The 13,747-nt window shown below is 43.5% G+C and overlaps 1 protein-coding gene across 3 annotated transcripts in view; it reads right to left on the bottom strand.

Annotated features, from left to right (window-relative positions):
* Nucleotides 1-13,747, bottom strand: part of LOC122561037 (protein bicaudal C homolog 1-like) — a 277,035-nt gene that overhangs the window by 132,552 nt on the left and 130,736 nt on the right. For all 3 annotated transcript variants that reach the window (XM_043712353.2, XM_043712352.2, XM_043712354.2), the window contains exon 3: nucleotides 1,506-1,575. In XM_043712353.2, coding sequence (XP_043568288.2) covers nucleotides 1,506-1,575 — 70 coding nt within the window. The remainder of the gene's footprint in view (nucleotides 1-1,505; nucleotides 1,576-13,747) is intronic.

Here is a 13,747-nt window from a genome sequence, read left to right as displayed (position 1 = left end):
CTACAAGTTTCACTTCCAATATCTACCCTCCCCTTCTGGATTCTCTCTCTATCCAGAAGCAAATTCTGTTGTTTGGGGGAAAAAAAGCTCTTCAGTGCAAACTTCAATCAGCACTGCCAGCTCTCAATTAACTCAGATCGAGACAAAATAAACTGCAAATGCTGATCCAAGGAGGCTGAAAGAACACAGCAGGCCAGGCAGTATCAGATGCTGGAGAAGTCAATATTTCGGGTATAATTCTGAAGTGGGGTTACACCTGAAACGTTGACTTCTCCACCTCCTGATGTAGCCTGGCCTGCTGTGTTCTTCCAGCCTCCTGTTTGTTTATACTCAATTAACTCTGAAGCTGGTTTACTTTTGAAGGGGCCAAAATGTTGACTTTGTCAAGTGGGATGGATCCAACTTGAAATGATAGCTTCCAAAATGAGAAGCATAAAAGTTATAGGCCCTTATAGTTATAGTTACAGGCCCTTCAGCCCTCGATGTTGCGCCGACCTGTCATACCAATCTGAAGCCCATCTAACCTACACTATTCCATGTACAGTCCATCTTGTGGGAGTGGCTCTACCCTTCTGAGCCAAGTCCAGGGTTCAAATGGTACCCGCTCCAGATGTGCAACATAAAATCGCTGAACATGTTGATTAAAAATATCTGAATCATTCCATAGAGACAGGGAGCACAAATATCCAATACAGTAAAGTACATTTTGTACAGTACCTCATAAACTAGAATATTCCTCTATCCTGGCATCTGAACACAGTCTGACAAACTTGCGACACGATAGTGGCAGAGGTCCTGGGAAAGGCACTGTTTACAGAATTGCTTGAGGCTTGGTTCTTGGTAAATATAGAGCAGTTTCATGTAGAACATAGAACATAACAGCGCAGTACAGGCCCTTCAGCCCTCGATGTTGCGCCGACCTGTCATACCAGTCTGATGCCCATCTAACCTACACTATTCCATGTACGTCCATATGTCTGAGATTACTGTGACATACAGCAGCTTAAAATGATATGGCAATGTCACAGGCCTTTGGAGAAAATGAACAAGCAGGAACCACTGACATCCAGCGCATGACACAAGGATAGAGAGGGTTTCTTTCCATTAAATTAATCTTCGTTTCACAATAGAGAGGCACTTTGATCATTTCTTGGCAATGCTGGAACATGCATTGTGTATCCTCACTAAGCAGCATGTTGAAATGACTGGCATGATCCAGTCCCAGTATGTGCTTTACAATAATTCGAACACAGCAAGCCAAGTGTCATTGTCTATTCTGGAGGTCAGTTACACCATAGCCACTGTGAAAGATCACTTTTCTCCTGATGGCAAGAAAACATTTTCCCCTAGAGGGTACACAGCAATTCTGTATTCTGCAAAATAATGCTCTGTTCAAGGAAGGCTCTGCCAAAATAAACTCAATATCTCCTGCTGCAAAGTTCATTGTTCCACAAATGACTGAACCTTTCCCTTAGCAATTGAATTACTTCTCAAAAGTCAATTACCTTTCTTCGACTTTGCTCCAATCTTCAGTTTTGATGGCCAGGCTATTTGCGTGTTTGTTTCCTCCATAATCTGTTAAAAGACAGGAAAGAGAATGAGAGCTTTTTTAAATGGCTAGAACACACGATCTGTCACACTCTAATACTGAACCAGCTCAATTCATCAACGGCACGGTGGCTCAGTGGGTTAGCATTGCTGCCTCACAGCATCAAGGACCCGGGTTCGATTCCTGCCTCGGGCATCTGTCTGTGTGGAGTTTGTACATTCTCCCCGTGTCTGCGTGGGCTTCCTGCAGGTGCTCCGGTTTCCTCCCACAATGCGAAGATGTGCAGGTTAGGTGAATTAACCAAGCTCAATTGCCCATTGTGTTCAGGAATGTGTAGATTAGGTGCATTAGTCAGCGGTTAAACGTAGTGGGGTAGGAGAATGGGTCTGGATGGGCTACTCTTCGGAGGGTCAGTGTGGACTTGTTGGGCTGAAGGGTCTCTTTCCACACTGTAGGGATTCTATTTTCTATAGATTCCCCTCTCGCATACAAGAATCAGGATGACCTTGCTGGTTATTTGATGATCAGCCAGAATCTCAAACAATGACAAGGAGAGATATTTGGAAATTAGAACGTCCCATAAATGCCAACAGCATCTGAGGGGCTGGTGATTTAGGGAGGGAATTTCAAAGCTTAGTACAAGTGGTAGAGTTGGGAATGTACAAGAGGTCAGGATACAGGAGCACAGCATTCTCAGAGTTACAGAGTAGAGGAGGGGTGAAGCCATTTGAATAAGAGCATTCGAATTTTAGCGGAATATGGGAGCATGAGTCAATCGCAGCAAGGTTTAGCCAATAACACTGCTTGTTGTAATGGCTCATTTTTGGCACATCCTAAAGCAAAAGTAGATTGTTAAAATTTGAGAAATAATTTGTAATCACAAGTAAATATTTCGCATCAACAATGTTTCCCACACAAAGCGATGCAGTCCAAATTCAGAGTTTATGCCTCAGCCAACTTTGGAGAGAGGCAGTGAGAGGTGGAGGTCGCTTCTTAATTCTTCTGGTATTAAAAAGGCATGGAGTCAAACTCCAGCCACAAACTCTCAAGTCCTCGAAACCGCTTGGAAATTGTTCATGCACATCAAGAGGGAGGGGGAAAGACAGAGTGAGGGAGAGTGAGGGAGAGTGAGGGAGAGTGAGGGAGAGTGAGGGAGAGTGAGGGAGAGTGAGGGAGAGTGAGGGAGAGTGAGGGAGAGTGAGGGAGACCAAGTGGGAGAGACCAAGTGGGAGAGACCAAGTGGGAGAGACCAAGTGGGAGAGACCAAGTGGGAGAGACCAAGTGGGAGAGACCAAGTGGGAGAGAGAGCAGGAAAGAAGGGAGGGAGAGAGGAGAGTGGGTTAGAGAGCTGGAAGTAGGTAGGAGCTTAGAGAGAGTGTCATAGAGCACAGAAACAGCCCCTTTGGCCCAACTTGTCCTTGCCGACCAAGTTGCTTAAACTAACATAGTCCCATTTGCCTGCACTTGGCCCTTATCCCTCGAAACATTTTTTACCCAGGTATCTGTCCAAATATCTCTTAAATTGTATCTGCCTCTACCACTTCCTCTGGCAGCTTGCTCCACACATAAATCACCTTCTGCATGAAAAAATTCCCCCTCAGGTCAGTTTAAAATCTTTCCCTCTCACCTTAAACCTAGGCCTTCTAGCTTTGGACTCCCACACCCTGAGGAAAAGAACTTCGCTATTCACCATATCCATGCCCCTTATGATTTTATGAACCTCTATGAGGGGCATGGATATGGTTTTTCCAGGGAAAAAGAAAAGTCTCAGTCTATCCAAGCTCTCCTTATAACTCAAACCCTCTAGTTTTGGTAATGTCCTTATAAGTCCTTGCTGCAGCCTTACCAGTTTAATAACATCCTTCCTATAGCAATACTCCAAATGTGGCCTTACCAATGTCTTGTACAGCTCTACTATGATAACCCAACTTCGATATACAATGCGCTGATCGATTAAGGCAAGCACGCCAAACACCTTCTTCACTATCCTATCTACCTGTGACTCCACTTTCAAGGAACTATGTACATGCACCCCTAGGTCTCTATATTCGACAACACTATCCAGGGCCCTGCTATTGATTGTCTAAGTCTTGCCCTGGTTTGTCTTAGCAAAATGCAATACCTCACATTTATCCAAATTAAACTCCAGCTGCCATTACCCAGCCCACATTGATCCAGTTGATCAAGATCCCACTGTACTCTTAGATAACCTTCTTTAATGTCCAATTTACCACCAATTTTGGGGTCATCCACATACTTACTAACCACGCCTCCTATATTCTCATCCAAATTGTTTATATAAATGATAAAAGGTGGACCCAGCATGATCCTTGCAGCATACCACTAGTCACAGGCTTGAACAGCAACTCTCTACCACTATCCTCTGTCGTCTACCATCAGGCCAATCTTGTGTCCAATTGGCTAGCTCTCCCTAGATCCCGTGTGAGCCAACCTTATGAAACAATCTACTACGTGAAACCTTCTTGAAGGCCTAGCTAAAGTCATGGAAACAATGGCTACCACTCTGCCTTCATCTATCTACTTGGTCACTTCTTCAAAAACCCCTATCAAATTTGTGAGACACAAATTCCCTTGCACAAAGCCATGCTGGCTATCCCTAATCAGTCTTTGCCTTTCCAAATGCATGTAGCTCCTGTCTCTCAGAATCTACATACACCTCCCCCCCACCCCAGCAACAACTTAGCCACCACTGACATCAGGCTCACTGGTCTGTGGGTCCCTGGCTTTTCCTTTCTTAAATAATTGCACAGACAGTGAAAGAGAGCCTGTGTGCGAGAGAGAGGAGAGGGAGAGAGTGCAAGCGTATGTGTGAGAGTGAGTATGTCAGTGTGTGAGCGAGCAAGTGAGTGAGTATGAAAAAGAGAGAGAGAGAGAGAGAGAGAGAGAGAACGTGAGAGCTCTGACTGTTCAGGAAGTGGATATTGTTCCTCCTCCATGTTGAATAACTAATTTTGTAGCAGTGCTGAGTGGTCCATGCTCTCATACCTTCTCACATCACCACCAGTGAATGAACAGGCTACTTACACAACCAGGTTCGAGGCCTGACTGTTTGCTTGGGTGCCATAATAACCACCACATTCATCTTAATAACAATATCCTGAGACTACAGAAAGGGCAAAGGAAACTGAAGTGATTACAGTTGCAATACTACACCTCAGAATTTGAGGTTTTGATTGGCCAAAAGCCTGGAAACTGCAAATGAACTTCTGTCAAGAACATGACAAAATGATAATGAAAAAGGGAGAAGAGTTGAGAAAGGGGTGAAACATAGGTTTGGAGGTTCTGTCATAAACTGTCCAATAAAAACAAATTCATTTATCTTTTGATATCCTGTTCTAACAAGCAACATCCATCTAAAATGATGACCAAAATAAGGAGGAGCAGATTGAGGACTGAGTTGAGGAGGAACTTCTTCCCTCAAAGGGTTGTGAATCCATGGAATTCCCTGGCCAGTGAAACAGGTGAGGCTCCCTTGTTATATCTTTTTAAGGCAAAGGTAAATAGATTTTTGAACAATAAATGAATCAAGAGTTATGGCGAGCGGGTGGGTAAGTGGAGCTGAGTCCACAAAACGATTGCTGGACATGCACATGGACAGCAGCGAATTGAGGGGTGCGTAGGTTAGGTTATTTTATTTTAGATTAGGAATAATCCTCGACACAACATTGTGGGCCAAAGGGCCTGTTGTGTGTCGTACGTTTCTATGTAAGATCATCAGCCATGTTTTACTGAATGGGTCTGAGAGGCCAGATGGTCTATTCCTGCTCCTATTTCTTATGTTCTGCCTTTACTCAAATCAGTTGCTGCTCAGCCTTTCTAACGCCTTCTTGGTTTCAATATCCCAGTTAATCGATGAAAGCTCAGCTAATTTCTTGCAATCAGCCATCCATGTGGCAAAGTGTTAACAACATTGTTCGCAATCCTATTGAACCCTGTTCTTCCATTACTTGCAAGGTTCCTGCCAAAAGCAATGCCAAGAAGGAGGTTATAATAACAGAGAGAGTTCCTCACACAGGCAGCACCACTATTATGGAATTCTCCCTGTCTGAAACACCCAGTGACCACAGGTAATCAGAACAGTCAGCAGAAAGACAGGGGCACAGAGCCACACCAGGCTAGTTACTGAGGGGAAGGAAAATGACTGTTGGGCCAGGAGGAGAAAGAACAGGCAAATGGGAAGGGGTGAGAAGGGGTTTGGTTGCAGGGGAGAAAAGGTGGATGGTGAGAACGAGGAGGAGAAAACAAGATCAGGAAAGAAGAGCAAACATTGGGGAAATGAAGCAAAGAGAGTGTGGAGATAGAGGGTGAGAAAATGAAGTAGAGGAGACAGGGAATTGAATTAGGTAGGTAAAAACAATGACTGCAGATGCTGGAAACCAGATTCTGGATTAGTGGTGCTAGAAGAGCACAGCAGTTCAGGCAGCATCCAAGGAGCAGCGAAATCGACGTTTCAGGCAAAAGCCCTTCATCAGGGAATTGAATTAGTTTAAAACAATTAAATCAATTTGAAGTTGGGGTCGTGACCTGTTGGGTCTATAGGCCTCTATTAGGCTCAGGTGGCTTGAAGGTGCACATTTGAGGCTAAAGTCCTAATCTAAACTTTGGAATAATATGTAACAAATACATATTGAGTCTTCCCTGTCAGCTGAAGTTGTATTTTATAGAAACTCATTTGACTGTTTCTCGAAGTTCAGTGTCAAAATGTGGGGGGCAGGAAAAGCACAGCAGGTCAGGCAGCATCCGAGGAGCAGGAGGGTCTACGTTTCATACATAAGCTCTTCATCTTCCTGAAGAAGGGCTTATGCCCAAAACATCAACTCTCCTGCTCCTCGGATGCTGCCTGGCCTGCTGTGCTTTTCCAGTGCCACATGTTTTGACTTTGATCTCCAGCATCTGCAGTGCTCACTTTCTCAAGTTCAGTATAAATTATTACACAGTATCCCTGGATATACCTTTAAAATTAGCAAAAGCTACTCAATAGGTAGATTGGCCATGCTAAATTGATTAGATTAGATTAGATTAGATTAGATTAGATTACCTACAGTGTGGAAACAGGCCCTTCGGAAACCAGTCCACATCAACCCTCTGAAGAGTAACCCACCCAGACCTATTCCCTCTGACTAATGCACCAAACACTATGGGCAATTTAGCAAGGCCAATTCACCTGACCTGCACATCTTTGGATTGTGGGAGGAAACTGGAGCACCCTAAGGAAACCCACGCAGACACAAGGAGAACATGCAAACTCCACACAGACAGACAGTCACCCGAGGCTGGAATCAAACCTGGGTCCCTGGTGCTGTGAGGCAGAAGTGCTAACCACTGAACCACCGTGTCGCCCCATAATGTCCAGGGATATGTAGGTTAGGTAGGTTAGCAATGGGAAATGCAGGGTTACAGGGATGGCGGGTGGGGATGGGTCTGGGCAGAATGCTCTTTGGAAGGTCGGTGTGGACTCGATGGGCTGAATGGCCTGCTGCCGCACTGTACAGATTCTGTGATCTTGTCTACCATGTTTCTCTTCCCCATTATAAATTCTCCTGACTCTGCCCGTAATAGACCCACATTTCTTTCAGCCAGAGTTTGCTTTTTAACATACCTATAGAAGCTTTCACAGTCCAGTTTTATGTTTTCTTTATTGAGATTACATTCATATTCTATTCTCTCATCAGTTTCTTGGCCCTCTTTTGTGCTTTCTAAAACCTCCCAATCCTCCAATATACTGCTGTTTCTATCGACTTTTCTTTTAATCTTGTACAATCTTGAACATTCTTAGTTGGCAAAGCTTGAGTAACATTTATTGAATTTTTACACCTTAAAGAAATGTAGTCTTGCTGCAAGTCATGTATTGGTTCATTAAAGACTGGCTATTGTCATGTCTTTTAATGCATTTTCCCATTGCACATCAGCTAATCTGTGCCTCAAGTCTTCATAATTTCCCTTATTCGCATTAAACCTGCAGCAACAGAAATAGTTTGCCACCCACTTTCATCTCCCTTAACACCCACCCCTCTCTCATTCCAGAAGGAAAGCAGCCCTCAGTAGAGTCGAGAGAGGGTGGTGGACTGCTGGTTATTCAGGTCCTCACCCCTAATGACTCTAGCTGCTCCAAGTGGCTCACTGACCATGTCCAAGCCCCTGGACTGGTATCAGAGACTGTCCATGACTAACTGCCAGAAACCCATGAGTGAAGGTTGATTAGACTGTGTACTGCTAACAACTATTGACAAGCTTCTTTGCTTTGTGTCTGCTTTCAACAGCGAGTTAACGCAGAAGCAATAAGAGCCGATTGCTCTGACTGAGCAAACAACGTGACAAAGGCTATGAGCATCCAGGCAGGCTCAGAGTGAGTGCTACGACAGCGAGTGACAAGCCTGGCCCAGTCCATGAGCTGGGTCTGTGTCCCTGAGTGCACAATGTTCTTGCTGCAGCATTAGAGAGAGAGTTGAACATGTGGCACCAAAGTTCAAGAGTGTCCTCTCAGGGGACTGGAGGTGTGCCATTGAAGGTTCTTAGCTGCTGGCACATAGCAGATGTCAAAGTCTTTGGTCTTTGGGTGGGGTAGGGTGGGGGAGGGGGGAAAGAGTGCATCCTGTGTGAGATGGAGCATGCCCGGAGGTAGATGCCCAGGGTCCAACATGGAGCTCATTTAGAGCAAACTGAATTGGCCAGGTACCTGTCCTGGTTTCCACGTTAGGTTTTCTCAACATCCGGCTCGTTTGGTAATACAGGAAGGTGAATATTAACGAGACAAGTCAGACTTTCACTAACACATTTAACAACCACCAATCCCCTTTAACTGGTAACTCATCACTGCCTAGAGAGAAGCTCACCACGCCTCTTGGGAAAAGCAGTGAAGATGGAGCAGGATGTGATAGGCCTCACCAGAAATCTTGTCACAATTCCTAACATAGCCCACATCACTCAAACCTTTTACATTCTGCCCTTGTCAATTTTAATACTTCAAACCTTTTTTCTTCTGAAGAAATAAAGGCTAGTTGGCACGTTTTAATTGTTTGGTTTGATTGAAGAGTCAAGCACATCCAAATATCTACTGTCGCATCTTTTACACGCGAGGGAATTCAAACATTCTCTTCACATTCCTCTCATAATCCATTCAACAAAAAGAATATGTTAGCTGATAGAAATAAAATAAAACGCCACATTGTAATCATTATAAGAAGAAAACGCTCATGTTGGGGAAAGGGGCCTGACTGGAGTTTGCAATCAGTCAGTCTTTGTCAGTGGCTCTTTTGTAATTCCTGCACAGGTATGAGAGACTGGGACATTAATCCTGTGGTTTCACTCTAATCACTACCTCCTTATAAAGAATCCCTAATACATGAACACAATATTACAATTGGTACACATTGCCCAGTACACACACGTGGAATTCTAAATCACATATTTCTCAGTGCTTTTTCTAAATTAATAATAAATCTTATTTATCATCCCAAATCAATTCCGTATTTTAAAAAAATTGTTTATGGGACGTAGGTGTTGCTGGTTGAACCAATATTTACTGCCTGCCTAATTGTCCCTGAAGGTAGAGGCATGCTGCCTTCTTGAAGCACTGCAGTCTTTGGGGTTAGAGAGACACCCACAGTGCTGTTAAGGAACAGTGTTTGAGGACTGAGACCCAGCAACAGCGGAGGAACAGTTCTAAGTCAGGATGGTGTGAGGCTCAGCAGACGGTGATGCCCCTCCAGATTCTAGAAACTCTATCAATATCCTGAACAGAGGCATCTGGAAAGCTTTAGCAAACGAGCACTGGAAACCAGATGGGTGCAAACCAATGAATATTTCTTGAGTGTTCACAGAGGACTCCGTTAGAACTTTATTCCCTCAGGGTCCACGTCCATCTGATCTGACATCACCGATGTTAACCCTTTATTCCACAAAAATTAGCTATAAAATGTTAGGATTTGTTATCACCCCAGTCACAAGGCTCATGAAATAAATCACTTCAGCAACTCACGTCTTAGCTCACAAGTAGTGACCAAGTAGTAACTACCTTCATGGAAGGCAGCAGCTTTAATTAGAATGGCTCAAGACCAGGCATGCATTGGAAAGTTTCCTTGCAGTGTGACAATGACGTAGCTTTAGTAGGTTAGTTCATCCTTGCTTGTTTTGAGTGAGAGTGAGTGAGTGAGAGTGCGAGAGAGTGCGAGAGAGAGAGAGAGTGCGAGAGAGAGTGCGAGAGAGAGAGAGAGTGCGAGAGAGAGAGAGAGAGTGCGAGAGAGAGAGAGAGTGCGAGAGAGAGAGAGAGTGCGAGAGAGAGAGAGTGCGAGAAAGCGAGAGAAAGAGAGGTGCCAAGCTGGCTCCTGAAGACATCCTGAGTAAACAGCTCAGGACGCCTTGGCTTTTTAGAGAAAATAGCCTGAAAGGGTGTGGCCAGCTCTGACCGATTCAGCTTTCTGGGTTTCGGTTTCTTCGGTAACATTGGAAGCTACTGGGGTCTCAACAGTTAGAAGCTTCAGTGAATGTCTCCTGGCTGCTACTCTCTCTGAATTTTCCCTTCATGATTTTTCCTTCTGGATTGGAGAACAGCCTGTGAGAACCTGTGTCTGAATTTTCCTTATTTGCCAAGGGGTGTGTTGATGGGATGTTACTATAATGGAACAGTTTATTAGCAATAGCTACTGTATCTATTATTCTGTTAAGTTTTCCAATAGTTAAGTTATTCTAAATTCCTCTTTCTTCAGTTGCATTTTAACTACAGTGTTTTGCTCAACATCAAATAAATTAACCAGCCGCACTGCGCCAGGAACAAGCACTGTAACATTTGCCTTTAACATAAGAAGATAACCTAACGTTTTCCTAAAATATTAAGAAGAGATCTGGCCTGGTCTGGTCTGGTCCAGTCAGGTCCATAACAAAAGAAAGTGACTAAAAACTTAATGTTACCATTATATTCATATGCAACATCTACAGGGAACAAGATTTGACTCAGTGCTTCAGAATCGGTGGTTTTCAGAAGCCAGCACTCAATTTCTCAACAATTCCACATTAATGTCACTGCAATGGTAAATTGGTAGACTTTAGTCTTACTTTCCAAACAGTCTGATTAGTTAGTTGTGACGGATTCCAAGTAGGTTTGCAGGTGACACCAAAACTGGAGGTCCAGTGGACAGCGAAGAAGATTACCTCAGATTACAATGGGATCTTGACCAGGTGGGCCAATGGGCTGAGTGGTGGCAGATGGAGTTTAATTTAGATAAATGCGAGGTGCTGCATCTTGGAAAACCAACTCAGGGAAGGGCATATACACTTAATGTAAGGTCCTGGGAGTGTTGGTGACCAAATAGAACTTGCAGTGCACATTCATAGCTCCTTGAAAGTAGAGTCGCAGGTAGACAGGACAGTGAAGAATACATTTGGTATGCTTTCCTTTATTGAATAGAGTATCGAGTACAGGAGTTGGGAGGTCATGTTGTGGCTGTACAGGACATTGGTTCTGCCACTTTAAGGATATTGCGTGCAGTTCTAGTCTCCTTCCTTTGGAAGGGTTCAGAAAAAATTTACAAGGATGTTGCCAGGGTTGGAGGATTTGAGATCTAGGGGAGGTTGAATAGGCTGGGGCTGTTTTTCCTGGAGCGTCAGAAGCTATGGGCTTTATAAACTTATAGAGGTTTTAAAATCATGAGGGGCATGGATAGGGTAAATAGACAAAGGTCTTTTCCCTGGGGTGGGGGAGTCCAAAACTAGAGGGCATAGGTTTACGGTGTGAGGGGAAGACTTTAAAAGGGACCTAAAGGGGCAACTTTTTCACACAGAGGTTGTTGCGTGTATGGAATGGGCAGCCAGAGGAAGTGGTGGAGACTGGTACAATTAGAATATTTAAAAGGCATCTGGGTGAGTATATGGACAGGAAGGGTTTAGAGGGATATGGGCCAAGTGCTGGAAAACGGGACTAGATTAGGTTTGGATATCTGGTTGGACTGAAGAGTCTGTTTCTGTGCTATACACCTCTATGACACTAAAGATTAATATTCACTGCCTTCAGTATTTTAAAAACTGCAGAGGTCAAGTGTTAAGGTTTGAATTACTATCTGCACAACACACTGATGGTGGCATCCATTTTCCACTTTTTCTGGTCTTTTAGGGGCGGTACGGTGGCTCAGTGGTTAGCACTGCTGCCTCACAGCGCCAGGGACCCGGATTCAATCCCAGCCTTGGGCGATTGTCTGTGTGGAGTTTGCACATTCTCCCCGTGTCTGCGTGGGTTTCCTCTGGGTGCTCCAGTTTCCCTCCCACAGTCCAAAGATGTGCAGGCCAGGTGAATTGACCTTGGTAAATTGCCCAAAGTGTTAGGTGCATTAGTCAGAGTGAAATGGGTTTGGGTGGGTTACTCTTCGGAGGGTCGGTGTGGACTTGTTGAGCCGAAGGGCCTATTTCCACACTGTAGGGAATCTAATCTAATCTAATCCACACCACCACCTTCTTTTTACCTTCAGAGAGAAAGAGGAACATTATCAAACAAAATTTGATGCCAAGGTATATAAAAAGGAAGTCGCCAAAAATCTGAACCGAGAGATAGAAAAATCTGTTTGTTACTAGATATGGATCGTAAACCAGCATCTAACCTATCCATTTGAGAATGATACAGCTTGTTTTATGAACTTTTTGGAGGATTTGAACTTTGTTTTGAAGTGAAACTTTTACTGATATTTAAATATTATTTTACATGACTCCCATGCTGACCTCAGTTTCGAGTTTCCAGTTTACCATCTCCCTCTCATGAAGGGAGTGCCAAGTGCGAGCATCATCAGCAGCCTCTTTGGCTAGTGAAACAAGTTGCTGCTCACTGAACTTGACAGCAGCAGCAAGATCTGTGAATCCAATCATTTAACCAAGAACTTGGTCTCCTTCACATTCTACGCCACTTGCCTAAAAACATAAACCCCCACCAAATTAAAATAATACACAACAATCTGAAATGGACAATGCTAGATTCCTAACTTTCTCCTTCATCAAGCAGAAGATACAAAAGTTTGAAAAAACACACACACAGCACCCACCTCCGTCACCCTCTTAAAGGTTCAAGAACAGCTTCTTCCCTGCCGTTATTAGACAGCTGAATGGACTCTCTAACTTGAGATGATGTTGATCTTGCTTTGTGCATCTCCCATGCAGTTGTAACCTTGTGTGCTTTGCTTTAGGTAGTTTATGATCTGTACGCCTTTGTTTGCTATGATCTGCCTGTACTGCTCGCAAAACTAAGCTTTTTACTGTACTTAGACACATCTGGCTACAATAAATCAATTCAAACTTACCAAGTGTAACATGTTTATTACCATCACTGGTATTGCTATTAGACGACTAAACAGGTTTTGATGACCGAGCTTTTTTGTGTGGCCTTGTATCAAATTTTGTTCAATGAAATGATCCTGTGGAGTATTTCACCTCTAACTCTATTGGAAGTTGATTGGAGACAGCATTAAGTAGTATAACCTCAACTGAGTTCCCCTCTTTATCAAATGGGCACTAAAGCAGTTGTTGACATTTCACTAGCAAAACAGCGAAGATGTACAAACTCTCGATGTAGGGATCGTAGCTGGGAGTGCGCCTTAGTCTAAGCTGCTGATAGCATTCAGTTACTGAGCAGCTCACATCTAAATCAAATGTTCTGTACAATCCAAATCAGAAAGCTTTGTTGGTCTAAGATTATTGATGGCAAACCCATACAAGCAGTACCATTTGCATAGGGCATGAAAATCCCCTGTGCAAATCTTTGCTGTGTCTGCTTGCTTTCTAACCTGGAATGCAGCAGAGCTAGTTTGCACTAAGTTGTTGACTAATGGAAGCATGCAGTAATCCTGACACTTTCAGGTGAATGCAATGAGAAAGACACACTGCGTTTCCAAATTAATAATACTTCAAAATAGATTCAATAGATCTTCCTAGACAAAACACCTACTCTAACAAATGTTATAAACCATACAACCACACAATTAATAATGACTTAACACGGTCTTGTACCAATTGTCTGCAATGCGAGTAAATATTGCAATTCATAATAACATTTTTTTTATATTAAGTGCATCCCATTAAGCTCAAAAAAATCAGCAAGTGCCACTGTTGCATTTTTATAGGACCGTACCAAACACCATATTGTATTATTTTCATTTTGCAATGCATGATCATATATTGAAATCATTTTGTTGGAAGATGAGG

This window comes from Chiloscyllium plagiosum, unplaced genomic scaffold (genome assembly GCF_037043375.1).
Source record: "Chiloscyllium plagiosum isolate Xiang-an unplaced genomic scaffold, Cpla_swu_hap1 HiC_scaffold_22, whole genome shotgun sequence".
In the NCBI taxonomy this organism is placed as follows: Eukaryota; Metazoa; Chordata; class Chondrichthyes; order Orectolobiformes; family Hemiscylliidae; genus Chiloscyllium; species Chiloscyllium plagiosum.
Note: the sequence above shows the minus strand (reverse complement) of the source record. Positions and strands in the feature narration are given on the sequence as shown.